Source organism: Myotis lucifugus, unplaced genomic scaffold (genome assembly GCF_000147115.1).
Source record: "Myotis lucifugus unplaced genomic scaffold, Myoluc2.0 scaffold_0, whole genome shotgun sequence".
In the NCBI taxonomy this organism is placed as follows: domain Eukaryota; kingdom Metazoa; phylum Chordata; class Mammalia; order Chiroptera; family Vespertilionidae; genus Myotis; species Myotis lucifugus.
This window is the reverse complement of record NW_005871048.1, coordinates 2,347,390-2,375,177: the sequence shown is the minus strand read 5'-3', so window position 1 is coordinate 2,375,177 and position 27,788 is coordinate 2,347,390. Positions and strand designations below refer to the sequence as shown.

Sequence of the window (27,788 nt, the reverse complement as noted above, 5' to 3'; positions counted from 1 at the left end):
TCCCTGGAGAATATCTGTCTCTTCTCTCTGCCCATCAAAGAATCTGAGATCATTGACTTTTTTCTGGGGACATCTCTCAAGGATGAGGTTTTGAAAAATATGCCCATGCAAAAGCAGATGCGCTGGCCAGAGGACCCGGTTCCAGTGCTCCAAGGAAGTAGCCACTGCTATCCGTGGAGTCGTCATCCTGATCAAGCTCTCTAGTGTCCCTGTGCAGTGAGGCTACTGAAGGAACAAGATTGGCAAGCCCCACACCATCCCTTACAAGAAGACTAGCTGATGTAGCTCTGTGCTGGTGTGCCTCATCTCTGCCCCAGAATTACTGGCATCATCTCAGCCCCTGTGCCCAAGAAGCTGCTGCTGATGGCTGGTATTGACGACTGCTGTACCTCGGCCAGGGGCTGCACTGCCACCCTGGGCAACTTCACCAAGACCACCTTTGCTGCTGTCTCTAAGACCTACAGCTATCTCACCCCAGACTTCTGAAAAGAGACCATGTTCACCACGCCTCCCGATCAGGAATTCACTGACCCTCTTGTAAAGACCCACACCAGAGTTTCTGTGCAGAGGACCCAGGCTCCAGCTGTGGCCACCACGTAATTTTATACAAGAAAAATAAAGTAAGTTAAGCCTGTTTTTTAAAAAAGCTTTCAAATCTACAGATGGGCCGGAGAAACCAAGATGGCGGCATAGGTTAACGCCGGAGTTTGCTGCCTCGAACAACCACTTCAAAAATACAACTAAAAGACAGAACAGACATCACCCAGAACCACAGGAAGGCTGGCTGAGTGGAAATCCTACAACTAGAAGGAAAGAGAAATCCATACCGAGACTCAGAGGAGGCACAGTGCGGAAGTGAAATACTAAGGTGCGGAGTGCATGTGGAGCGGGCCGGCGGAGGGCGTGGTTGTTGTTTTCAATTGGGAGGGAGTTTCAGACTCTGAGCTCCAGATCCGGGCAAGTCTCTAGGGACCCAGACTCAAACGGGAGAAGCGGGACTGTCTGGCTTTGGTCGGAACTTGAATGCAGTTTTCTCTCCCGGGACTCTGAGAGGCAGAGCCCCTGAGGACGGAACTGAGAGCAGCCATAACTGCTCGCTCCACCCGCCCTGTAGATCCCCAGGGACCCGCCCCGCCCAAGCCCTGCACAGAGGCATTTGCTGGATAGCCTTAGGCAAACGCTAGACTAGCACCACCCTAGAAATCCAGCACAGAAGCTCTCCCACTGCAGACACAGCTGACTCTCATAGCCAGTTAGCCTGGAGGTCAATTCACCCCCAGTATTGCCGACAACAATCAAGGCTTAACTAGAACAAGACTGCGCACAAAGACCACAAGGGGGTGCACCAAGAAAGCATAAAAAATGCGGAGACAAAGAAACATGACAGAAATGGAGGATATAGAGCTAAAAAACGCACTTTTAAGGTCTTTCAATAATTTTCTAGAAACTGCCGATAAACTTGATGAGATCCTCAAGAAATCTAATGAGACCCTCGATGTTGTGATAAAGAACCAACTAGAAATTAAGCATACACTGACTGAAATAAAGAATATTATACAGACACCCAACAGCAGACCAGAGGAGCGCAAGAATCAAGTCAAAGATTTGAAATGCGAAGAAGCAAAAAACACCCAACCGGAAAAGCAAAATGAAAAAAGAATCCGAAAATACGAAGATAGTGTAAGGAGCCTCTGGGACAGTTTCAAGCATACCAACATCAGAATTATAGGGGTGCCAGAAGATGAGAGACAGCAAGATATTGAAAACCTATCTGAAGAAATAATGACAGAAAACTTCCCCCACCTGGTGAAAGAAATGGACTTACAGGTCCAAGAAGCGCAGAGAACCCCAAACAAAAGGAATCCAAAGAGGACCACACCAAGACACATCATAATTAAAATGCCAAGAGCAAAAGACAAAGAAAGAATCTTAAAAGCAGCAAGAGAAAGAAACTCAGTTACCTACAAGGGAATACCCATACAACTGTCAGCTGATTTCTCAACAGAAACTTTGCAGGCCAGAAGGGAATGGCAAGAAATATTCAAAGTGATGAATACCAAGAACCTACAACCAAGATTACTTTATCCAGCAAAGCTATCATTCAGAATTAAAGGTCAGATAAAGAGCTTCACAGATAAGGAAAAGCTAAAGGAGTTCATCACCACTAAACCAGTATTATACGAAATGCTGAAAGGTATCCTTTAAGAAGAGGAAGAAGAAGAAAAAGGTAAGGATAAAAATTATGAACAACAAACATGCATCTATCAACAAGTGAATCTAAGAATCAAGTGAATAAATAATCTGATGAACAGAATGAACTGGTGATTATAATAGAATCAGGGACATAGAAAGGGAATGGACTGACTATTGTTGGGGGGGAAAGCGGAGTGGGAGATGCAGGAAGAGACTAGACAAAAATCGTGCACCTATGGATGGGGAGTGAGGGCGGAGGGTGGGGCGGGAACTGGGAGGAGGGGAGTTATGGGGGGCAAAAAGGAGGAACAAATGTAATAATCTGAACAATAAAGATTTAATTAAAAAAAAACTTAGAAACAAAAGAGGCTTAAAGATTTCAGGCTTGATTATATTTTAGTGATGATTTTTTGGGGGTACTGCTTAAAGTTACTGGCAGCAGATTAATTAATCATCTCCTCAGTTCTCTGTTTCCACAGAGGAAGAATAGTGTCACACCTTACCTTCATCTCTGGCACAGTCCTGCCTTAACAGACAGTTATGTTCTACAGATTATTGCAACTGGGCTGGGAGCCCAGAGCTCTTTCCTGTTCTGCAAATCTTGTCAGTCTGGAGAGTTTGGATTTGACAGAATTTACTTGGGCTATGGGCAACAGGTTCTGTGACGTAGGTAGTCCTGGCCAGCAGCCACTTTCACTCAGGCCAGTATTTCCTAGATTCACAGACCAGAGTTCTCCCGTCCTCTGTCTGTGATATGGACTCACTTATGAATTAGGGGACATCCACATCTTTTTATAAGATGAAAGTGTAAATTCCGGTATTTTCATTCCCTTAAATGTGTCATTCGAAGAGTAATCTTACCTTTTTGTTATTGTTGTTAATCCTCAACTGAGGGTATTTTTCCATTGATTTTTTTAGAGAGAGTAGAAGAGAGAGGGGGAGAGAGAGATACATCATTGTGAGAGAAACACATTGATTGGTTGCCTCCCACACGCACCCTGACTAAGGCTGGGATCAGGCTTGCAACGAGGTACATGCCCTTGATCGGAATTAAACCTGTGACCCTTCAGTCCTCAGGCTTTATCCACTGAGCCAAACTGGCTAGGGCGAGCAGTCTTAGTTTTGATTATATCTAATTTATCACTTTTTATTTCTTTGTTGGATTATACTTTTGGTGTGTTATATAAGAAATCCTGCCTTGTCAAAGGTCCCAAAGATTTTCTTCTAGAAGTTTTATAACTTTTGGTTTTCAGTTATATCTCTCATTATTTTTAGTTAATGTTTGTATATGTACAAAATAGGAATCAAAGCCCATCAAGAGTCATGTGGGTATCCAGTTACTCTAGCACAATTTGTTAAAAGATTATCCTTTTTTTATTTCATTGCTTTAGCATTTTCGTAAAAAGTTAATCGACCCTAGTTATCCAAAGCCATCTAATAGATTGAATGCAATTCCTATCAAAATTTCAATGACATTTTTCACAGAAATAGAAAAAAGTAACCTAAAATTAATATGGAACCACAAAAGACTCCAAATAGTCAAAGCAATCTTGAAAAAGAACAAAGCTAGGTGTTAGGAAAATTGGATATTCACACGTGAAAGGATTAAAATGGACTCTAAGCCATGAACCTGTAAAATTCCCAGAAAACACAAGGAAAAAGCTCCTCGCCATTGGTGTTGACAGTGAATTTTTTTTTTTATATGACATCAAAAGCACAAGAACAAAAAAGCATCGATGTATTTCTCTCACATCGGATATTTCTCTCTGTCTTTCCCTCTCTCCCACTCTCTCTAAAGATCAATGGAAAAATATCCCCGGCTGAGGATTAAAGAAAAAACAAACAACAAAAACACACACACACACAGACACACAGACACACAACAAACACACACACAAAGCAAAAATTAACAATGGCACTATATCAAACTAAAAAGCTTTGGCGCAGCAAAAGAAACATCAAAATGAAAAGACAACTAAAAAATGGGAAAAAATAATTGCAAATCACTTATCTGATAAAGGGCTAATATCAAAAATAGATAAGGGGCTCATATAACTCAATAGCAAAAAATAACCAATCTGATTAAAAAGTGGGCAGAACACTTGAATAGACATTTTTCCAAAGAAGACAGCAAGTTAATGAAAAGATGTTCAACATGACTACTCATCAGGGGGATGCAAACCAAAACCACAATGAGTTAGAGTGGCAATTATAAAAAAGACTAGATAATAAAAGCTGGTGAAGATGTGGGGAAAACGGAACCCTTATAAATTTTTGGGAATGTAAATTGGTACAGCCACAATGAAAAACAGTATGGAGGTACCTCAAAAAATAGAACCACCATATGATCCATCAATCCCACTTCCGGGTATTTATTAGAAGGAAATGAAATTATTATTTGGTAGAGATGTTTGCACCTATATTCATTGCAGCATTATTCATAGTAGGCAAGACATGGAAACAACCTAAGTGTTCACTGATGGATGGATGAAGAAAATGTGATGTATGTATACTCACACGCACTCACTCGAGAACTATTATTCAGCCATGAAAAAGAAGATTTTGCCATTTGCAATAGCATTGATGAAACTGGAGGGTATTATGCTAAGTGAAATAAGTCAGAGAAAGACAAATAATGTATAATCTAACTTATATGTATAGGGTGTCCCCAAATTCACGCAAGATTTGAATTTGCGTGAGCATTAACAACAACAACAACAACAAAATAAAAGCCTAATTTTACTTGGTTTATTGAATCAGATTTTAATATCTGTTGCCCTTTGATTTCAATCCCTTCAATTTGATAAGCATTACCAAGTACCAATTATGGCCCAGGAGCAGGGACAATGAAGATCAATGAAGACCACGGCTTTGCGTATATGCCAGCAAAGCCGTCGAGGCCATTTACCTGATGTGCTATTCCATACATAACCCTACACTGTATACTTTATGAATCAATAAAAAATTTACACTTTTTAATTATAAACCTGTGTTTTTTTTATCAAAATTACTTCTTGCGTGAATTTTGGGACACCCTATAGAATCCAAAAAAGTTGAACTCACAGAAAGAGAGTAGGAAAGTGTGCTACGGGGTGAGAGAAATGATAAGATGTTGGTCAAAGTGTGCAGATTTCCATTAATAAGAATAAATTCTGGGAATCTAATAGGAAGCATAGAGACTATCGTAAACAATATTGTATACTTGAAAGTTGTTAAGAGTAAATCTTGAATATACTTTTAACAATAATAAAAAATGGTAATTATGTGAAGAATATGTTAACTAACCTTATTTTGGCAAACATTTTGTAATGTATATGCATATCAAATAATCACATTGTACATCTTAAACAATGTTATATGTCAATTATAAATTAATAAAGCTGGGGGAGGTTAATTGACCCTACATGCGTGATTTTATTTCTGGAATCTATGCTGGTCCATTATCTATAGATCTATCCTCAATCCAGTATCATGCTATCTTGGTACTGTAGCTTTATAGTAATTCTTGAGACTAGGTTGTGTGAGTCTTCCAACTGTGTGTTATTTTTCCAAAATTGTTTTGGCTGTTCTACCTTTTCATTAAAAATTTTAGAATTACCTTGCCAATTTCTGTGAAATATCCTTGTGGGATTGTGATGGGAATTGTGTTGAATCTAGAGATCAATTTGGAGAGAATAAACATCTTAACTATGTCTTCCATTCCATAATCATGGTGTACCTATTTAGTTCTTCTTTGGGTTTAAGTTGTTCAGTACACAGATCTTGCAAATATTTTTTAGATTTAGACTTAAGTATTTCCAGTCTTTGAGTACTATTGTAAATAGGTTACTTTTTAAAACTTCAGTTTCTAATTGTTCATTGCTAGTACATGGGAAAATGGTGGATTTTTATATATTTACCTTATAACATGTCTGTATTAGCCTTCTTCAGAGAAACAGAACCGTGTGTGTGTGTGTGTGTGTGTGTGTGTGTGTGTGTGTGTGTGTGTGTAGATTTATTTGAAGGAAGTAATTCCCATGATTATAGAGTCTGGGAAGTCCAAAACCTGCAGAGTGGGTTTGCAGTCTGTAGGCCCAGAGAAGAGCTGATGATGTAGTTCCAAGTCTGAAGATTATCTGCTGCAGATTTCCTTCTTCCTTGGGGAAGGTCTATCTTTGTTCTATTCAGGCCTTCAGCTGATTATAGAGGAGGACAATTTTTTTCATCTTTATTGTTGGAAGTATTACAGATGTCCTCCCCCCCCCCCGCCCCCCCCCCGCGATTGATTTCTTCTAGCTGCACACACACACACACACACACACCCCCCTCCCCCCCTTCACTGGAGGAGGACATTTAAAATACTAACTTTAGTACTATTCTTTTTTTCCCTTTTCTTTAGGAGGAGCATATTATTTAATATCTAGAAGTCTAGGGCCAGAATTTGGTGGTGCAATTGGCCTGATATTTGCTTTTGCCAATGCTGTTGCAGTTGCTATGTATGTGGTTGGATTTGCAGAAACTGTGGTGGAGTTGCTTAAGGTAATTCACCTTTCTTCTAGTCATTGTTTCCCAAATCTTTATTGAGGGCTTATATGCCACTCTCCATGTTAGATGCTAGGAAAGCAGTGATGAACACAAAACTCATCCTTCAAGAAGTTCAGTGTGTGAGGTAGACAAAGGAAAATCATTATAGAATGTCAGAAGTGGGTAACTGTAGAGACCTTGGCAACACAAAGGAGGATCACTTGACTTACCATCCAGAAATGGGGGTCGCAGAGGAGTGTCAAGGAAGGGAGTTTAGGCTTCAGCAGGCAGATAGGAGAGTGGGGATGTGGAATGGGGGGAACAGTGAAGAAAGGGAAACAGACCTGAAAGGGTGGAGTATGGTGGGTTAAAAAAACCCCACTATATTTCTGTTTGACGAGTACAAAGTGGCAAGAGATTTAAGACTAGAGAAAGGAAAAATATCAAGTCAGGAAGGGTCTTGTTTGCTATTAAAATAGATCTTATCTAGATTGGACCGGGGGACCATGACATGATCAGATTATCATGACGTGACCTAAATAAATATCTGAGCACGGAGTAGAGATTGGATTGAGTGATCACAATGGGAGATTGAGACCATTTAAAAGGTTGTTGTAGTTATCCTGGGAGAGGAGATGTGGCTTATATTGAAACAATGATGAGTGGGGCTGGGGAGGTGTAGGTGAATTTGACAGATTTAAAAGATGTTGAATAAGTGAATTGATGATTAATGGGATGAGGGAGACTAAAGAGAAAGAAGGATTTCAAGTTTATACACAAATTCTGAGTTGGGGATTTAGACAGAATGTAATACCATTCACTTGAGATAGAGTACATAGGACAATTTAATTTCAGGTGTCTAATTTGAGGAACCAGAGGTGTATCTAAGTAAAGCTGGCCAGAAAGTAGTTGATATACTGCTCTGAAGTTTACTAGAGAACTTGTTTGGAAAGAGTCATTAGGATGTGTTGAGTTAAAGCAGAAGAGAAATAGGATTTAATATTGTTAAATGATAGGAACCTCAACTGACCAGTTGTTCATGTCAGGGCTATTGTAACTCTTCTTCTGCAGTAGTATGTGGTACATTAGGATATGTAAAATCTGAAAACACTGACATTTACATTGGCATTGCCCTCACCCATGTAGGCTAAATGGATGAATGAAAGGTAGGGCTGTAAGCAAGCAAGCAATATAATCAATAAGAGTTCATGTTCTTTCATTGTTTAATTTAGTATATGTTTCTAATTTCATTGATACTCAATCACAAATACTTGTTTGCTTATAGAATAGGAACAGTGTATTTTGGATTACTGCATGAAAGTATATTCACCTCCTTTTATGCAAACTAAAAGACTATTTAAAGCTTGACTTCACTAATCAAAATGAATGCAAAATATTTCTGCTATGTACCTTAAGAACATTCTATTAGAACTAGTTATATGATTTTTATTTACTTGTCAGCAATTCCCTTTTTGATATAGCACATCTGATTAAATATAGCATTATTAATTTAATCATATTCTTGATGTCATCATATACTTGAATGACACATCAATAGTAAATATTCCTTTTTCATTGGTCTCCCTATTCATTTGTTAAATAGGCCTTTATTCACCTACATGTAAGGCACTGTGATATCTCTAAAATGTTCCAAAAGAAATAAAGACTATCTAAAATAACTAATATTGCTTATTTATAATTTTCTTTTTCTAGGAACATTCTATTCTTATGATAGATGAAATCAATGATATCCGAATTATCGGAGCCATTACTGTGGTGATCCTTTTAGGTATCTCAGTAGCTGGAATGGAGTGGGAAGCAAAAGTAAGTAATGATATCTCTGGAATATAGGTAAATATTTAATATATGCACTTTTATAGCTTTTATTTTAAGAATGCAATAAATTGTGGTAACATTTTTAGGTTTTAAAAGTTCCTAAGTGGCCTTTTTCAGGGAAATTTATGTATAGGGTTATTTTCTAATTGACAAGACAGGAGATATTTGAAGATAGCCATCAGTTCAGGATCTAGTTAAACACAATATTTTAAAAATATTTTACTTCCTACCTCCCCTCCAGCCCCTATTGTATGACTTAAATTATTTAGAGATACTCAGGTTAATTAGGTAGCCCAAATTAAACTGCTGGCTTTATAATTTATTTAAAAGTTCAATTTCAAAAATAAACATAGGGGCAGTAAACTTCAAGTTAGTGCCATTAGGGACTAGAGAAGATAATCTTGTTCCTTGCTTTTGAAATCTTAGAAGTTATGACTACCCAAACAGGTACCATTGTTTCGGGGGGGGAAACTGCTGAATTCACATGTTAATATATAGGCAAAGCACCCGAATACATATATTTCTGTATCTTTGAGGGACTATGCCATAGTACAGCTCTTATTTCCTGAATAATGCATATCTACAAAGATACCACTGAGCATCTCAAAGTCACTTCAGGTTCCTTTGTGTTTATAGATTGTATAAAATCACATATTTGTATTGTATATGAGCTATGATAATATTTATCAGATCAAAAATTAGCAAAGTCTGAAAGAATTATTTTTCCCTGGTAGGTAAGTCATTAGTATAAAATTAAATCATTTACTTATACATTTAACAAATTGACTTTACTGAAAAGAATTTCATACAATATAAGTGGTCCTTATTCCCACAGATGACACAGTTTTTCATGAGCATCTGCCCAGTGTTATTGGGAGGTTAAGAGTGGAGGAGAGGTGGGGTGGGCAAAATGGGTGAAAGGGGTCAAAAGGTACAGACTTGCAGTGAAAAATTAGTAAGTCATGGATGTAATGTTCAGCCATGGTGACAATCCTATCTAATAAAGAAGGAATATCCTAATTGACCCTCATGCTATGGCAAAGATGGCGGCACCCACAGCCAAAAAGGAGGGAATATGCTAATTGACTGGCACGCACTCAGAGATGGCGGTGCCCAGTCCCCTCAGCCCCCTGGCTTTGCTGCTTGCCTGCCTCCGGAGTCCCCCAGTCCCCTCAGCTCCCCAGCCGCCCAGGGCTGGCCCAAGGCACAGGCAAGCCTTGGATGGCGGCTGCCCAGCTGCCCAGGGCCGGCCCAAGGTGCAGGCAAGCCTTGAATGGCAGCTGCCCAGGGCCACCTGAGGCTCAAGTAACCAGGGCTGGCATCACCTTCCCCTAATCGCCGGGTTGCCTCCCGCGCCTGAAGGCTCCCGGACTGTGAGGGGGCAGGCCGGGCTGAGGGACCCCCCCCTACAGTGCATGAATTTTCATGCACTGGGCCTCTAGTAATTAATAACACTCTATTGTATACTTGACAGTTGTTAAAAAGAGTATATCTTAAAAGTTCTCATCACTGAAAAAAAATGTATAGCTATATAGTGATGGATGGAACTTCTTATAGTGATCATTTTGCAATATATAGAAATATCAGATCATTATGTTATATACCTGAAACTAATATATTGTTATATATCTGTTATATCCAATAAAACAAAACAAAAAAAGTGAAAGAGGAGAGGTGGTAGTTCGCATGGATTATTCCTTTCTTCCAGACCCACTGCTACTTGAATTCCCCTCCTGGGTGTTGTCTTCTTTTTATACTTTTCCTTATTTTCATATCACTGTCACACATTCAACATTGTGTTTGGACTTGGTATAAAACTTGGGTTTTTAGCAAATATATTGTACTGTATGGTGGAGGGGACAGGAAAGAATGATGCACAGAATGAAAAGCCTATGGTGTTTTGTAATTTATAGTGTTTTATGATTTGTGGGAAGGCATGTGCATCATTAATAAATTTCAAAATATATGGCATCATTCTACTTCTGCCATCATTTTTTAATGGCGTGCCTACCCTGTGCTTGGCATTGTTTGATGCTCTGAGGAAACAAGACAGAAATCCTTTCCCCCATGGAAGTTGTATTCTAGTGGAACTGAATGTACAACATAAGAGATTTGATTTTGATTTTTAATGTTTAAAATTTCAGGCTCAGATTGTTCTTTTGGTGATTCTCCTACTTGCTATTGCTGATTTCGTCATAGGAACATTTATCCCATTGGAGAGCAAGAAACCCAAAGGTTTCTTTGGTTATAAATGTAAGTAAAAAAGCTAGAATATTTTTAAAGGTGTATATTATACCATTCTATTAGTAAATTTAGTACATTTTAGATATTTTGTAATGTAAGTAAGTTTGGTATAATAACTCACTAATGGCAATTCAATTTAGTTTTGTATACTTATGTATGTTACAATTGGAGTTAAAAAATCATTTTTATTTGTATCTTTCCTTTTCATTATTAGAAACAAAAGGTAATAGAATGTAAAAAAAATCAATGCTACTGAAAAAAGATGCTTTAGTTCTCACTAATTTTGGGAATTTGTAAGTGAAAGGTAACTTGTTCTGATGTTGACTTTTTCATTATTTTAGTTGTATTTTAGCACAACAGTCTAAAAGTGTCTGAGACTGAAAGTAACTAGAAATTGTTTCTGTGTAATTGCAGTTTTTAAGTTTTTCTACAATTTGCAGTATTATTGTTTTTAAATATATTTTTATTGATTTCAGAGAGGAAGAGAGAGGGGGAGAGAGATATAGAAACATCAATGATGAGAGAGAATCAATGATCAGCTGCGTCCTGAACGCCCCACACTGGGGATTGAGCCCGAAATCTGGGCATGTGCACTGACCAGGAATCAAACTGTGACCTCCTGGTTCCTAGGTCAATGCTCAACCACTGAGCCACACTGTCTGGGCTGCATTATTAAATGTGTGAGAATTTCCCAGTTTTTGTCTTCTATAACCCTTTTCATTCCACATCTAATTGTCACTACTGGTGAAATTTACTTGTTATTTTTTCCTAAAGGGTCTATCTGTATCTCCCAGCCCCCACCCTTACTCCTTACCCCAGTCCTTATCTTCTCCCCACTTAAATGAGCAATTCTGAACCTATCTGCACAAAATAAAATGAAAGTGGGAAAGAATAGTTGCAGTAGCATCAGAGAAGCTTATTACTTTGGGTGACAAGTCTGTCTGTCTTCAGTTGACAAAGCACTAGGCAGCGGTTCTCAACATGTGGGTCGCGACCCCTTTGGCGGTCAAACGACCCTTTCACAGGGGTCGCCTAAGACCATCCTGCATATCAGATATTTACATTACGATTCATAACAGTAGCAACATTACAGTTATGAAGTAGCAACGAAAATAATTTTATGGTTGGGTCACAACATGAGGACCTGTATCTAAAGGGCCAGAAGGTTGAGAACCACTGCCTAGAGCAGTGGTTCCCAAACTTATTTGGCCTACCGCCCCCTTTCCAGAAAAAATATTACTCAGCACCCCCTGGAAATTAATTTTTTTTAAATTTTAATAGCAATTAAACAGAAAGATATATGTATTAATGTTTCTACCTTTTTCGTAAAATATAGTAAAGTGTAAATTAGAAACATTGAAGTTTGAAATTATGAAACTATTTATTGAACTCAGAATAGAAAGGTAATACAAAAAAAGTTAAAACAAATGCACCTGTGGTCATCACCGCCCCCCTGGATCGCTGCAGCGCCCACCAGGGGGCGGTAGCGCTCACTTTGGGAATCACTGGCCTAGAGGAAAAGGCCAGGTTCTCCTGCATCTTATTGCTGACTGGTAACAATATATAGTCCTTGGATCATATGTGAATAAAACTGGTTTAGTCTATATCAAACTCTGGCTTAGTTGGCTGGGCATTTTTCTGATATGAATTGTTTCAGGACCTTGCCCATTATTTGTGCCTACTGGTCCTGGGTTGATAGTGTGATTTTTGTTCTGACTACTTGTGCTCTTGCCACCTTCTAAACTGGGCATTAAATTCCTGATTTCCTGGATTGGGGGAAGAGGTGTCTACTAAGCATTCCAGGAGTAAAAGTTTGTAACATTAGTTAGGTAGGTAATTTTCTGTACTTTATGCTCTCATAAATTATCTAATTATGAATGATTTTTATTTAAGTTTTATTATAGTATTATGCATGTTTCTGAACATTAGTTTTTGTCACTTTTTTCTAAAGGAAGTATTAAAAGTTATAGTGAATGATTACTTAAAATATTCCTAATAATTAATATATTTCTGTTTATGACTTTAATTGATTTAAGTATATTTTCTAGGCCACATTTTTCATTTCCTTATTTTCAGAAATTTGGCCACTTATAGAAGTATCACATAGTTAGCTAGAATAATAATAATTTATATTATGTTTAAATAGCACATCTGGGCCTATTTCAGTCTGAGATAAATAAATCTAAATATACTTTGGAATGTGACTTTTCTTTTTTTGGTAGTTGATACTGCTTGGTTCTCCTCTTGTTATACTAAGGCAGTGTTGGCAGTAAACAGGTTATATTGATAAACTTGTCAGTTCAAATGACTACCTAATAGGGGGATTCATTTTTCCTCTTTTTTTCTTTCTGACACGAGAAGTCTCTCCCCAGAGCCTCTCAAAGGCATTTATCCTTTTACTAGAGGCCTGGTGCACAAAATTCATGCATGGTGGGGTGGGGGAGTGGAAGGGGTCCCACAGCCCGGCCTGCACCCTCCCCAATCTGGGACCCCTCAGGGGATGTCCGATTGCCAGTTTAGGCCCGATCCCACTAAACTGGCAGTCGGACATCCCTCTCGCAATCCGGGACCGCTGGCTCCTAACCATTCACCTGCCTGCTGGCCTGATCACCCCTAACTGCCCTCCCTTGCCAGCCTGATTGCCCCTATCCACCTCTGCCTTGCCCCCCACCACCATGGCTTTGTCCGGAAGGAAGGCAGGACGACTGGAAGATGTCTGGTCGACCCGGTCTAATTAGGATATTACCTTTTATTAGTATAGATATTTGACTCTCACTTCCTTGTTTCAAAACTCTCACCTCTATATAAGCTTATGAACTTGCTCTAGTAATTCTCATCCTTGAAATGCTATCGCGTCTTTTATTCTCCTCTAGTTACCACCTCATTTTCCAGTTCCCTTTCATAGACAAACTTCTCACTTATTTATTATTCCAGAATAATGTCAAACTTACAGACAACTTGGAAAATTGATACAATGAATTCCTTATATCCTTCATCTAGATTCACTGATGAATGGTTTTATATTGTCTCTGCCACATTTGTTTTATTACTTCATATGTATCTATTTATTACTACTATGATGGCTAAAACTTTTAAGAGAAGTTGCAGAAATCATGACTTACTTCTAAACATTGTACTTAAGCATTTATCTTCTAAGGAAAAGGACAATTCAAGAAGTTTAACTTTGGCACAATGCTAATATCTAATATATGGGTTGACAAAATTTTCCAATTGTTTCTATAAAAATCTTTATAGTAGCTTTTTTCCCCTTTTCTTTTACTGTTCCAGGATCCAGTTCTCTAAAAAAAAATTTTTTTTTGCTAATCCTCACCCAAGGTCATTTTTTCCATTGATTTTCAGAGAGAGAGGGAGGGAAGGGGAGGAAAAGGGAGGAAAGGAGGTGGAGAGAGAGAAACATGGACATGAGAGAGACACATTGATTGCTTGTCTCCTGCATGTGTCCCTACCCAGGCTGGGATGGAACCTGCAACCCAAGTATGTGCCCTTGACCAGAAATCAAACCTGAGACCCTTCAGTGCATGGTCCAACACTCTTACCACTGAGCAACACCAGCCAGGACCAGGAGCCAATGAATGATTATGTATTGCATTGAGTTGTCATGTCTCTCTTTTTTTTTTAAATGGTTCTTTACATAATCTTCAATCTCCTTGAACCTGAAACAGCTCCTTAGCCTTTGTTTTTCGTGATAGTGACATTTCTCAAGAATATAGGCCATTTGTTTTGTAGAACTCGCTCCAGTGGGTTCATCTGATTTATTTTCATAGATTCAGGTTATTTGTTTTTGCCAGGAAAATAGCATGAACGATATGTAATGCATCACATTAGGAGACACATCTTTTTATCCCTGTCAGTGATGGTTTTAACTTTGGTGACTTAGTCAAAGTGGTATCAGAGGTTTCTTTATTGTAAGATTGCCATTTTCTTCTTTGTAATCCTATATAATGAACTAATATGCAAATGGTCATAATGCCCTTAAGCCATAACGGCTCAGACACTCAACACTGGGGAGAGAGGAGTGGTGATCAGCCAGGCAATAATGAGCTTGCGAGAGAGGAATGGGAACCAACCAGGCTGTGGCCTGGGAGAGGGACAAGCTGCACGCCCCACGGTCCCTGTGGTCCTGGGCACCAGGGCCTGCCACGTGGTCCCGGGTGCCTGGGGCTGTGGCCCAGGCGAAGCCACCCGCCCATAGTCCCCTGTGGCTGAGGCCAGCCCAGGAGAAGCTGGCCTGGGTCCTGGGTGCCTGCGACTGGCAGGAGGAGGGAATCCTGGGTCCTGGGTACGGGATGATCAGGCCAGCAGGGGAGCAGTTAGGGATGATCAGGCAGGCAGACAGGCAGGCAGGCAGGCAGGCAGGCGAGCGTTAGGAGCCAGTGGTCCTGGATTGTGAGAGGCAGTCGGATATCCCCTGAAGGGTTCTGGATTGGACAGAGTGCAGGCCGGGCTGAGGTACCACTCTCCTCTCCTCCCTCTCCCCCCCATGCACAAATTTCATGCAGCAGGCCTCTAGTTAAGTAATAATATGTTGTAGGATACTTGGAGACTGCATAGCCTACTTCCCATCAGACTTTTACCAAATGTTTTTATTTCCTTCATTAAATCCTTATCTGATTTCAGTCTGTCAAGGTGACAACCACATGGTACTAGATCCAGTGTGCAGTATTTTAGTCCTCTGCTTCCCAGCAGCATTACACTTAGTTGTCTCATTCTCCTTGAAATACTTTTGTTTTGATGTCACATTGTCACTGTCTCTATTACTCCTTTTACCCCTTCTCTTCCTATTCTCTAAATGTCAATTGCACAGGTTTGGCCCTGGGCCTTCTAATTGTATTCTTTCCTTCGGTGAGGTCTATTCTCATGGCTCCAAATGCTATTAAGAGACTGACATGTTTTTATTCCTGGATTTCTCTTTTTAAATTCTGGATATACATAACTACTTATATGATGTCTCTCCTACATAATCCTTTTCAGACTTTAACATTTGAGTACAGTATGTGGAAAAAGCCAGGATCTCAATGTTCCCTACCTGCCCCTTTACTTTCTAATCTTCCTCTATATTATTCTCCCCTCATAGATTGAACCATTGGAGTAACCTCCTAGTGGGTCTTCCTGCTTCAGATGTTGATGCCATTGGTCCATTATCCACACAGCATCCACACAAGCCTTAGTAACATCATGTCATTTGCATGTTTCTTAGCCTACCTTAGCTTTTCATTATATTTAGGATAAAATCTAAAATAAAATTTTGCATAGTCTCACCCCCACTGATTTTACCAACCTAATTTTATTCTCCATGTTACTATGATAAGAGCTTTACATTCTTTTAATTCCTCAAAGAGCTAAGCCTTTTGCCTACCTTTGGGCCTTTATAAATGTCATTTCTTATTCCTGATGTAATGTTTTCCCTAATCATCACCTGGCTGATTCTTGCTCAGTAAAGTATCTTTTTAAGTATTGTTTCCATAGTTACATCCTTTAGCCTTCTGTAACCACAATGAATTAGGTTCTCTCATTCTTTATCACAACATCCTGTTTCCATCAGTCTATTTACTGCTATTCGTAATGACTTGCTTCTTTACTGACTGTGTAGCTCCCAATTGGGATTCTTAAGTTCCATAAAGGTAGGAACAATGTCTAGTTTTTTGCTATTCTATTTCTTGATATAACTAGATGGCTCCAGTACAGGACCTGACACATTGATGCTCAAGGATGGGTGGATGGATGAATAAAAGACTGTTAATTTGGTTTAGTGTCAGGACCTATCAGAATAGATGGAAACAGTAGGATTAGTTGAAGCTTTCATTGTTGAAATGGAAAGGACCTTTACCTAATTTGCTTATGCTAAAATTATTTGAAAGGCCCAAAAATAGCCTCAAAAATCAAACAAGTTATCACTACAAAATAGAAAAAACTGTACAGATAGTATTTATGTTGGATGTTAAAAAAAAAAAAGGTTCCAGATTAGTATGATGTTACTTTGTTTTCCTACCTCCTTTCTTATTTCTTTGACCTCTGAGATTGAGGGATTTATCCATGCTTTGATTTACATTTGGACCAGCGTTAATAATCAAGTTAGAGTTGCTCAAAACTTGATTATGAAGGTACACAAAATAGTAGGAAATGTCCCAGGTCAAATCATCATTTTGGTATATACTGTTCCCTCATATAAGAAAAGAATTAGGTGTGAATTAGGAAATATTCAAGAGTTTATCAGTTACTTGAACTGAAGAAATGTCAGGGATCATGCATACCACTTACTCTTGACCTAATTATTATGGTCTAATCTATCTATTAATTACAAAAAATGTTTTGTTCTCTACAGCTGAAATATTTAATGAGAACTTTGGACCAGATTTTCGAGGGGAAGAGACTTTTTTTTCTGTCTTTGCCATCTTTTTTCCTGCTGCAACTGGTATTCTGGCTGGAGCAAATATCTCCGGTGATCTTGCAGTAAGTACTGTATTGATTTATATTAAAAAGCACTATATTGATTATATATTAAAAATGGTATACATGTATTTATTTTTAAAGGTATACTTAAAAAAAAAATCTTTTTGTCTTCTAGGATCCTCAGTCAGCCATACCCAGAGGAACACTCTTAGCCATTTTAATCACTACGGTGGTTTACGTAGGAATTGCAGTATCTGTAGGTAAATAGCTTTACATTTCTTTATGTTTCAGAAATTTTAGTTATTTTTCAATTCAGAAATATTTCAGTCAAAAGACATGGTGTTGCATATTTTAATTAAAACTAGTTTTAAGTAAACTAGTAAGTGATTTTATCTAGACATTATCTAAACCACCAAATGCTCCTCCTCCAGAATTTAATTATATTAAGTTAGAAAATATATAAAATCTTATCTGCAAACTCTTAAATTTCAGAAATATATTTATAGAAAATATCATTTATATGTAAAAGTGAATGCATTTAACTTTGATCTTTACACATTCTTGAATATTTTTGTTTATGGTGGTTATTTAATATTTTCTCATAATCTTATATGAAGATTGTTTCAAGGCCATTAAGTGCGGTGCCTAGCATTTTTTTTTTTTACCATAAAAACTGATTTTGATGAACAGTACATAGTACATTGAATTAAAAAACTTACTAATGTCTTAGTAAATTGAATTAAAATGGTATTTAACCATTTTATTACATTTATGGACTCATAGCATTTTAGAACTTGAAAGGACTTAAGTGGTCAACCAATCTCTAAAATCACTTATAGATGATGGAATTGGAGCTTAGAGATTTCACTACCAAGGATAACTGGTGCTTGCTTTATAGAATTGCTTTCATAGTAAAGTGGGTTTTGGTTTGTTTGTGTTTTTTTAAAATAAAGTCTTTAAAGGCTATTTATAATAGTAGGTTCTTTAAGTAAACATTCTAGTCTAGAAAAAAATTAAATAACTTAATTTACATATAATTTCCATGCAGTGATTAGAGGAATTGTCTCAAATTTACTACACTTTCATTAAAGTATATACCCAGGAAACATTCTTAAGATGTAAGCATTGCTTTTAATGTATAAACTCTAATTCAAATTTTATAGTTAAATGTTTTAAGCATATTGCAAAAGTAAATCTTATTTTAATACCAATTTAAAGAATCACAAACTCTAAATTCATAGACTATAGAATAAGGTTTCCATAGTATTTCAGTAAGAAAATTTTATTTTTGCTGTACATTCCGTCATTTTTGGGAAGTCCTGACAGAACTGTTTTTACAAACTCTTCTGCTAATTTTCACAAATGTAATCCTATATAATAAAAGGGTAATATGCAAATTGACCCTAACAGCAGAACCACTGGAAATGACTGGTCACTATGATACACACTGACCACAAGGGGGCAGACGCTCAATGCAGGAGATGGCCCTTGGTGGTCAATGCGCTCCCACAGGGGGAGCTCTGCTCAGCCACAAGCCAGGCTGACGGCTGCCAGCACAGTGGTGGTGGCGGGAGCCTCTCCCGCCTCCTCAGCAGCGCTCAGGATGTCCGACTACAGCTTAGGCCTGCTCCCTGCTGGCAAGTGGACATCCCCTGAGGGCTCCCAGGCTGCCAGAGGGATGTCTGACTGCCAGCTTAGGCCCGATCCCCCGGGGAGCGGGCCTAAGCCAGCAGGTGGACATCCCCCGAGGGGTCCCTGACTGCGAGAGGGCACAGGCCGGGCTGAGGGACCCCCTGAGTGCACAAATTTTTGTGCACTGGGCCTCTAGTATTGAAATATCAGTAAATGAGAGTTGGAAATTCTAATAATCAGTATTGTAGCAGGTTAAACTAAAATTTAAAAAAGGAATTAGATTTCATTTAGCCTTAAAATCCATAGATAAATCTAATTTTTTAAAAACAAATAAACTATATGCTATTTGTAATCTTACCAAAATATTTTTGTTCCCTTAAAAGTTTCTACCTAGTGTTCTTATATATTCTATACATAAGCTAAAGAAAATTTAGTTTTAATTTCACAAATGATATAAATGATTATATTTCAAATTAGAAACTAATTTGTTATAGCAGATAAGTGTTTTCTGTTTGTTTCTGACCCTCTAACACTACTGGCCCACATACTCATTTTATTCTGCCTACATTAGCCCTTGGAGCAATAGAAGTAGCCCTTTCTCCCTGGTCTTCAGTGGCTGAACCAGTAAAGATTGCCTCTACACCAGTGATTGTGTAACTAGTTCAAAGCAATGAAGCCTTTTTCTCCAAAACATATTTTGGAATGTGAAACACACAAAACACATAAAAGCATAACTGCTTTAGGCATAGACAAGCCTCCATCACTATGGTTTCAGAAGTACCTTCAAGGAAACATGGTTTTTCAAACACTGCTCTGAAAGTTAGATGAAGAAATTTAAGAATAAAGAACCATGCGTAGCTCTTGCTGGTGTGGCTCAGTTGGTTGAGTATTGCCCCATGTATCAAAAGGTCACAGGTTCAATTCCTGGTCACAGCACTTACCCAGGTTTTGGGTTGGTCCCTGGTCAGGGTATATATGTTTCTCTCTCTACCTCTCCCATCCTCTCTCTCTCTTTAAAAAAGAAAGAAAGAAAAGAACTATGTGTAGTCTGTTTAGTCATTAAAATATTCTTCCCTTTATTGTTCAGTTTTTGCTATAATGCCTTATATCTGATTAGATAGTATTAAAATGCTTTAAAAGTAAAAATATATGAGATCTAAGAAACCATTATTACTTACTATACATCATATGTTATTTCAAATAATGAATTGCTTTCTTCAAGAAAACTTTTACAATTTTTATTATGGGAATTTTCAATTTTGCACAAAAGTAGAGAAAATTTTCTAATGAGCCCAATATAACTATTACCCAGCCTCAAAAAAGTTTTCAAGAATTATTAGTACATGGTTAATCTTGTTTCATCTATACCCATTCACTCTGCTCTAAAGGTTATTTTTAAGCAAACCACAGATAACATATATTTTCTTAATATCAGGTTAGACTTATTTGAGACAAAGGTTTAAATAGAATTATAATTTATTAATATTCAAATTGTTTTCCTGTACAGAAGAAATTACCTGAAGTCTAATCTTTGATAGGTTTCAAATATAAAGTACTTGAAGTATAGGAAAATGCTTCTGCCATGTGGAACTCTTTCAACACAAGGTTTTTATATTTGCTTAAGGACACATTAACCAAATAGGCCAGGGAATAGTTTTCCTAATATACCATTTATAAACAACTATATTTCACAAGCTTGTTAAGTGTATATGTGTAGATACTACTCTTTGTAAGGTTCCATTTCATTAAGATATTGGGGACAATGATGCTTTCCCAATTCTGTTCCACATAAAGCTTTCTTAACTGTAAATGCAGTGTGTGCTAATATAAGCAAGTTTATATGCAGTCAGTATCATAATTTCTTTATGGGTATATATAATTTGAAATGAACATAAACATTAGCTATATTATTTGTTCTCATTGTCACTTGTGCTTCAGGTGCTTGTGTTGTTCGGGATGCCACCGGGAACATTAACGATACTATTGTGACAGAGCTAACAAACTGTACTTCCGCAGCCTGCAAATTAAACTTTGACTTTTCTTATTGTGAAAGCAATCCTTGTTCCTATGGCCTAATGAACAACTTCCAGGTGAGTATTAAATTTATGTTATACACATTCTATATTTATCTAGAGGTAAGACTACTATCAAATCTTACCATTCAGAGTACAGCAGTAACTTAGAAAGGAGGACTGTTTTTATATTATATCTAGATTTTTTTTAAAAGGCTGTAGGTAACTAATTGGACAAACAGAAAAATATGAAAAGTTAAAATCTGAAGCCATTCAAGAGCAGAAGGACCTCCAAGGGTAATACCAAGAGTATAATATATGTAGTATACTGTTTCAGAAAGGAAGAAAGCATCGGAGGTATCTCACATATGGTTATGTTTGCTGAGCCTATTTCTGGATTCTCTGTCTATTCCATTGATCTGTGTGTCTATTCCTCCACCAGTGCCATACATTATTGATTACTGTAGTTATAAAAGTCTTAAAGTCAGATTGATTGATTTTTCCCATTTTATCCTTTTTCAAAATTGTTTTAGCTATTTTAGTTCCTTTGCCTTTCCATATAAATTTTAGAATAATCTTATGTTTTTATTCTATCTGCAAAAAACTTGTATATCAATTTGGGTAGCATTGACATATTTACTATGTTGAGTGTTCCAATCCATGAACACAGTATGCTTTTCCATTTACTTAAAACTTCTTTGATTTCTTTCATTAGCATTGTGTAGTTTTCAGAATACAAGTCTTAAACATATTTTGTTAGATATACACCTAAGTATTTCATTTTTATTTTGAGCAGTTTAAATCCAAACTAACTGAAATGAGTTTAGTTTTCTAATTAAAGTATCTCAATTACTTTAAATATAAATACTCCTTTAAAAGTACTGGTTATATATATATATATAAGCCTAAGTGACCCTTATGACCGAATGACCGGAACGGCCGGTCAACCAGTCGCTATGACACGCACTGACCACCAGAGGCAAGCGCTCAACGCAGGACCTGCCCCCTGCTGGTTAGTGCACTCCCAAAGCCAACTTCCCGCAGCCGGCCAACCGCCCGCGGTCCCTCCCCCTGGCCTGCCGGCTTCCTGGTGCTAAACCATTCATAGACGACCAGCTTCTGGGTCAGAGTTTCATACGTAGCAGAGCAGTCCCCTTGCTACCATCTATTGAAAATCAGCCCTCAACACAAGGATTTGTCTTGCTGCTGTCCTCTCCCTTCCCGGGGGGTTGGGGGGGACTGGGAACCACGCGGTGGCGGGGCGCCGACGGCAGTGTCCTTTCCTTCTGTGCCCAGCAACCATCTCCCAACACCGCCAGGACCTTTGGGGCCCGGGCTGGGACAGGGAACCAGGGGTGGGTGGCAGCAGATGCGGCCTTTTTCCCAGGGGGGCCAAGGGCCAGCTCCCTCCTTGGGGCCGGCGGCCAACCTCCCACAGTCCCTCCCCCCACCGGCCCCAATTAGCCCTGATAGCCAGGCCTAGGGACACCGCCCATGCATGAATTTGTGCACCAGGCCACTAGTTTTTTTAATATAAGTTATAGGTTTTAGAAACTGAGAGTCTATATATATAAAGAGCCAGGGTCTGTAACATCCAAAATGACTGAAGACTTGACCGAACACTGGAAGTCAGTCCTGCAGTCAGTGCTGGGTTGCCACGGTGACCCAGCACTGACTGCCGAGGGGGTTGCGGATCAGGCCCAGAGAGAGGCATGGAGAGAGAAGCAGGGTCTGATCTACAGCCTCAGTGGCAGCTGTCGATCAGCCCTTGTCCCTCTTTCTCTCCAGGCCTCGCCAGCAGCCTCGGGGGCTGCTGATCAGCCCCACCTCTCTGATCTGGCCCGGAGATAGGCCTGGAGACAATGACTGGCATAGAAACCAACCAGAATCAAATCTGGGTGAACTGCGAGGAGCCAATGGCTGCCTAGGTGGTGGAGCTTTTGATGCTGACTGGCATAGAAACCAACCAATCAGAACCTAATCTGGGTGAACTGCGAAGGCAGAATCTAAGATGGGGGCTGAGGAGGGGTTTTAAGGGCAACAGCTGTTCGGTATAAGGTGTAAGAAAGCGGTTTCATTTTTTTTTCATGATCAGTTTGGCAGTATAGTGCATATAGCTGGCTATCAGCCCAGATATAGGGATAACGTGTTTTTGTTTGCCAAGAGCATCTCCTCCTCCTGAAAAAGACCCCCCCCCCATTTAAGCAATCCTATCCTATATAATCTATCTATACTAATAATCTAGACTAATAAAAGGGTAATATGTTAATTATATCGGATCAAATGGCATCTTCAGGACATCTGACTTCCTTCTGGACAAAGCAATTATGATGGGGGCCAAGGCAGAGGCAGTTAGGGGCAATCAGGCCAGCAGGAGAGGGCAGTTGGGGGCGAGATAAGGCCGGCAGTGGAGGGCAGTTAGGGGTAATCAGGCAGGCAGAGGCAGGTGAGCAGTTAGGAGCCAGCAGTCCCAGATTGCGAGAGAGATTTCCGACTGCTGGTTTAGGACATCCCCCAAAGGGTCCCCGATTGGAGAGGGTGCAGGCTGGGCTGAGGGAACCCCCCCCCTCCCCATGCATGAATTTTGTGCACTGGGCCACTAGTAGGTTATATAAAGGGAGAAGGAGCCCTAACCAGTTTGCCTTAGTGGATAGAGCACTGGCCTGCAGACCGAAGGGTCCTGAGTTCAATTCTGTCTAGGGCATGTACCATGGTTGCAGGCTCCTCCCCACCTGGGCTGCATGCAGGAGGCAACCAATTGATGTGTTTTTCTCACCTCAGTATTTCTCTCTGTCTTTCCCTCTCTCTAAAAATCAATGGAATAATATTCTCGGGTGAGGATTAAACAAAATAATAAAAAAAAAATAAAGGGAGAAGGAATTACTAAGATAATTTTGAGAGCTGCTTGTTAAGTCATAGAATGCTAGAAGGAAAATAACACAAAAGATGTAATAGATTCAGGAGACTAAAACATCTATTTTTATAATAGATGTAAATTTTTATAATAGATGGTTCTACTAATTCAAAGTAAAAATTTTGCTTCCTAATGTGTTCCCAGTATTATGTAAACACATTAAGCAGAATAGTTGAGGATTTAATATATTTCAGAAAATTATAAATTTTATGTAGAATATATAAATTTTATATAAAAAATCTGGGACTTAAATTTTTAATGGCATTATTTTTATTTTCTATTGTATCATTTCAAGCAATTGACTACACTTTCTGTGGTTTTAAATATTGAACCCAATTATGTAACAGAAGTTTGTTTTTGCTAGTCACAAGACTAGGCAAAATCATAGGAATGAAAGAAAGTATTCATGTCCAGCTAATGATTCAGGCCAATTCTGACATTGATATTGTATATGAAAGGCACAAATGTTGGTCTCTGCCCAGTGACTGAAATGCCAATCAGATTTCTGCGTTGCTGCCTTAAAATAGAAAAGTACGTTGTCTTTATCAAGTCTAGTACGGACTCATTCAAATAAAGAGGAGTTTTGTATACATAAATCTGATTTTCTCATTAATAGAAATGAAAGAGAGAGAGATTGCCTCCAACTATGTGCCCCTACCGGGACTGAACCTGCCTCCTAAGTATGTGCTCTTACACTGGGAATCAAACCTGAGATGACACTCTAACCAATTCAGCCACACCTGCCAGGGCTCAATTTGGTATTTTGACAAATTTCAAAAATGCAGAAGAACAGTGCAATGAATATCTGTGTACCTACCCTTCACTTATATTTACTAGTTGTTTATATTTTGCCCCATTCCTTTCTATGTATGTCTATTCTTTCTCCTCTCAAACATATAAGAATAAATTGTAGACATTGCAACATGACAGTCACTTTGAAGTATTTAAAACATTCTGTACAAGTACAGTACAATTATACCATTCAGGCAATTTAATGTTGATGAAATACTTCTATCTAAATATACCATATTCATATTTCCCTGCTTGTCCCACAAATGTCGCTTATAGCTATTTTCCCCCACATTTAGGATCCAAACTGGGATCATGAATGGCAGTTACCATGTTATTTTAAAATCCTTTAACCTAGAGGAGTCCCCAATTTGCCTATTTTAATCTTTCAATATGCTGACACTTTGAAGAGTTAGGGCAGGTGTTTTGCATTGTACCCTTCAGTTTGGATTTATCTGATTGTCTTATGATCTAAATGATCTATCCATTTTTTAAAAAAATACTTCATTATTGGGAAATGTTTGAACATGTACAAAGATAGGGAAAGCAAAACAAACACTCAAAAAACATAATACCAATTTATTATCTTAACATCCAAAAAATAACCTTCCTGATGGAAGTATATCACATCACCTTGAAATATTCTTGCTAGAAAATTTATACTTCAATCTGATTAACTCCATATCTACTGAGCAGTTGGCTAAAATTCAGAGGTGAGAAGAAACAGGTTAAACAACAAAGTGGAAATGCAGTCAGCAAAATCCAGAGTGGGGGGGAGGTTTATAGGAGAAACGACATAAAAATAATAAAATGTAAAGGAAAAGATGAACCTGCAGATTTTTAAAGAGACTTTTAAGAGACACATTAAATGTAAAGTATAATCTTTTTGCCAATCCTGATTTGCATAAACCAGTTTGAAAAGCAAGAGAAGAGGGACAATTTGGGAAATTTGAATGCTGTGTGGCTATTTGGTGCTGTAAAGAAATTAATTTAGTTTTTAAGCAGTGACAGGGCTTTGCAGTTACAGGTTTTAAAAGTTCTTACCCATCTATATATATAAAAGCCTAAGCGACTGTCCAGCTGTTCTACTGGTAGCTGTGATACGCACTGACCACTAGGGGCAGATGCTCAACACACAGGCATGGAAACATGAAACAGACTGATGAATCTCAGTGGGAAGGGGAGAGGGGGAAGGCCAGGAAGAGATTAACCAAAGATCTTATATGCATACTAGAGGCCAGGTGCACGGATTCGTGCACTGGTGGGGTCCCTTGGCCTAGCCTGCTAGGATCAGGCCAAAACTGGCTCTCTGACATCCCCTGAGGGGTCCTGGACTGCGAGAGGGTGGTGCTTGGGTAATGCACCCTGGAATCGGGCTCCATCCGCTCTTCTCCCAATATTGTGTCACTTTCTCTCTGTATCTGTCTCACTTCTTTCATCTCACTTTACCCTAAGTTTGTCAGTAACTGATGACTTGTGGGCATTTAACTGCAAAATGTAATTATTTAGCAAACAGGATTTACTTAGCCTGGAATATAGTTGGCCTAGGGCAGGATCCTGCTCAATGTCAGGCTCCCACACAGGCCCTTCCACCCAGGTGGAGTACTGTGGCAGCGGGAACCTCCTTCTTCCCACCTGAGCTGCTCTTTCGCCTCCTTCCCTTCCCGGAGGTTGCCCACTGGTGCTATTGTCCACCCGGAAGGAGGGAAGCCACAGCCAGTTTCCCAACTGAGACTGGTAGCGGGAAAATATGCTGTCTCCACTGGAAATTGATATTAAGTGGATGGGCCAGCATGGGTGCCAGATGTCGGGGCCATAGCCAGTAGGTCCTGCACTTCTCATCATTTAACTAATTGAATCGAAAAGTTTCTGTAAGGCCCAGACCTACAACCTCTGCAATGGGCAGAGGACTCATGCACCTGTGGGGTCCCTTGGCCTGGCCTGCGGGGATTGGGCCATAACCAGCTCTCCTGAGGGGTTCCAGATTGTGAGAGGGTGGTGCGGTGGTGCACCCCCGAATTGGGCTCCCTCCTCTGGTTCCAGGTGCATCACCAGGGAACCGAAGCTGCCAAGTCAGCTCCTATGTTGAGTGTCTGCCCCCTGATGGTCAGTGCGTGTCATAGCTACTGGTCAGCTGGTCTAATGGTCGGCCGGTTGCTTAGGCATTTATATATATAGATGATATCTGTAGTTTGATTCACCATAATGTGTAGATTGGCCCTGAGTAGGTCATTGTTGAAACTAGGTGATGGATCCTTGGTGATTCAATATGCTCTTCTCTCTGTCATTGTGTGTCATTTATTTTATAAAATAAAAAGTTTTTTAAGGTAAGTGCTAGTGGTCGATCTATTTCTGAATTTGTAATGCCCATAACAATTTATTACTGTTTACTATTATCAAATTTTTCCCAATATTAGTCTCCTTCATTAGAATAATGATGTATAGTATTATGTTCTTGTTTTTAAGACTTATTTTTCCATTTTATCACTTTTTTTTAAGGTAATGAGCATGGTGTCAGGATTTGCTCCATTGATTTCTGCAGGTATCTTTTCAGCCACTCTTTCTTCTGCATTAGCATCCCTTGTGAGTGCTCCCAAAATATTTCAGGTAAGTACTTTCATATTACAATCTTTATTAAAGGAGAGTTTAGGTAATAATGTCTGAGATTGTTAATATTTTTAAATTAATTGCTTCTATCAATCCCAGATGTATATTATTATAACACACACACACACACACACACCGACTGGTATATTTAATTTTATGCATATGAATGTGGATATTTATATATTTGAATATGTATATTTATATAACATTTGTGCATTTACATACTGTTAGAGTGTAGTCTTTGAATTGTTTCTGGAAGTAGTAATAAATTTTTGCTTTTTTGGATATTCTCTGTTAGTATAAATTTTCATAATGTTGTACCAAAGATAAGGAGTGCGGTCCAAGACCATAAATCAGAAGAATTAAAGTATCTTGTTTCCAATAGCATGACGCCAACCTAAATGTTTTATTTTACAGATGTCTGAATGCCTAATATGTGCTACACATTGAGTATAATGATGAATGAGATAGATATTATCTTCCTTTAATGAGCATTAAATGAATAGCTGATACTGAATAGGAAGTATTTTTTATTACTAAATCAAATCAAAACGTTGATTCTGCAGCTTTGTTTTTAATGTTGTAGTTGTAGCCAGTCAGTACACTGAAGATTTAGGATATCTTTCTTAAAACAGTTTTCAGGCCCT

At 38.7% G+C, this 27,788-nt stretch overlaps 1 protein-coding gene and 1 pseudogene across 1 annotated transcript in view; both read left to right on the top strand.

Moving 5' to 3' along the window:
* On the top strand, positions 1 to 609 carry LOC111828365 (annotated as a pseudogene).
* The window catches only part of SLC12A2 (solute carrier family 12 member 2), a 92,854-nt gene that overhangs the window by 29,942 nt on the left and 35,124 nt on the right, over positions 1 to 27,788 (top strand). The window contains 7 exon segments of the mRNA XM_006081069.3: positions 6,572 to 6,711; positions 8,410 to 8,520; positions 10,677 to 10,785; positions 17,120 to 17,247; positions 17,363 to 17,447; positions 20,758 to 20,909; positions 27,034 to 27,141. Coding sequence (XP_006081131.1) covers positions 6,572 to 6,711; positions 8,410 to 8,520; positions 10,677 to 10,785; positions 17,120 to 17,247; positions 17,363 to 17,447; positions 20,758 to 20,909; positions 27,034 to 27,141 — 833 coding nt within the window.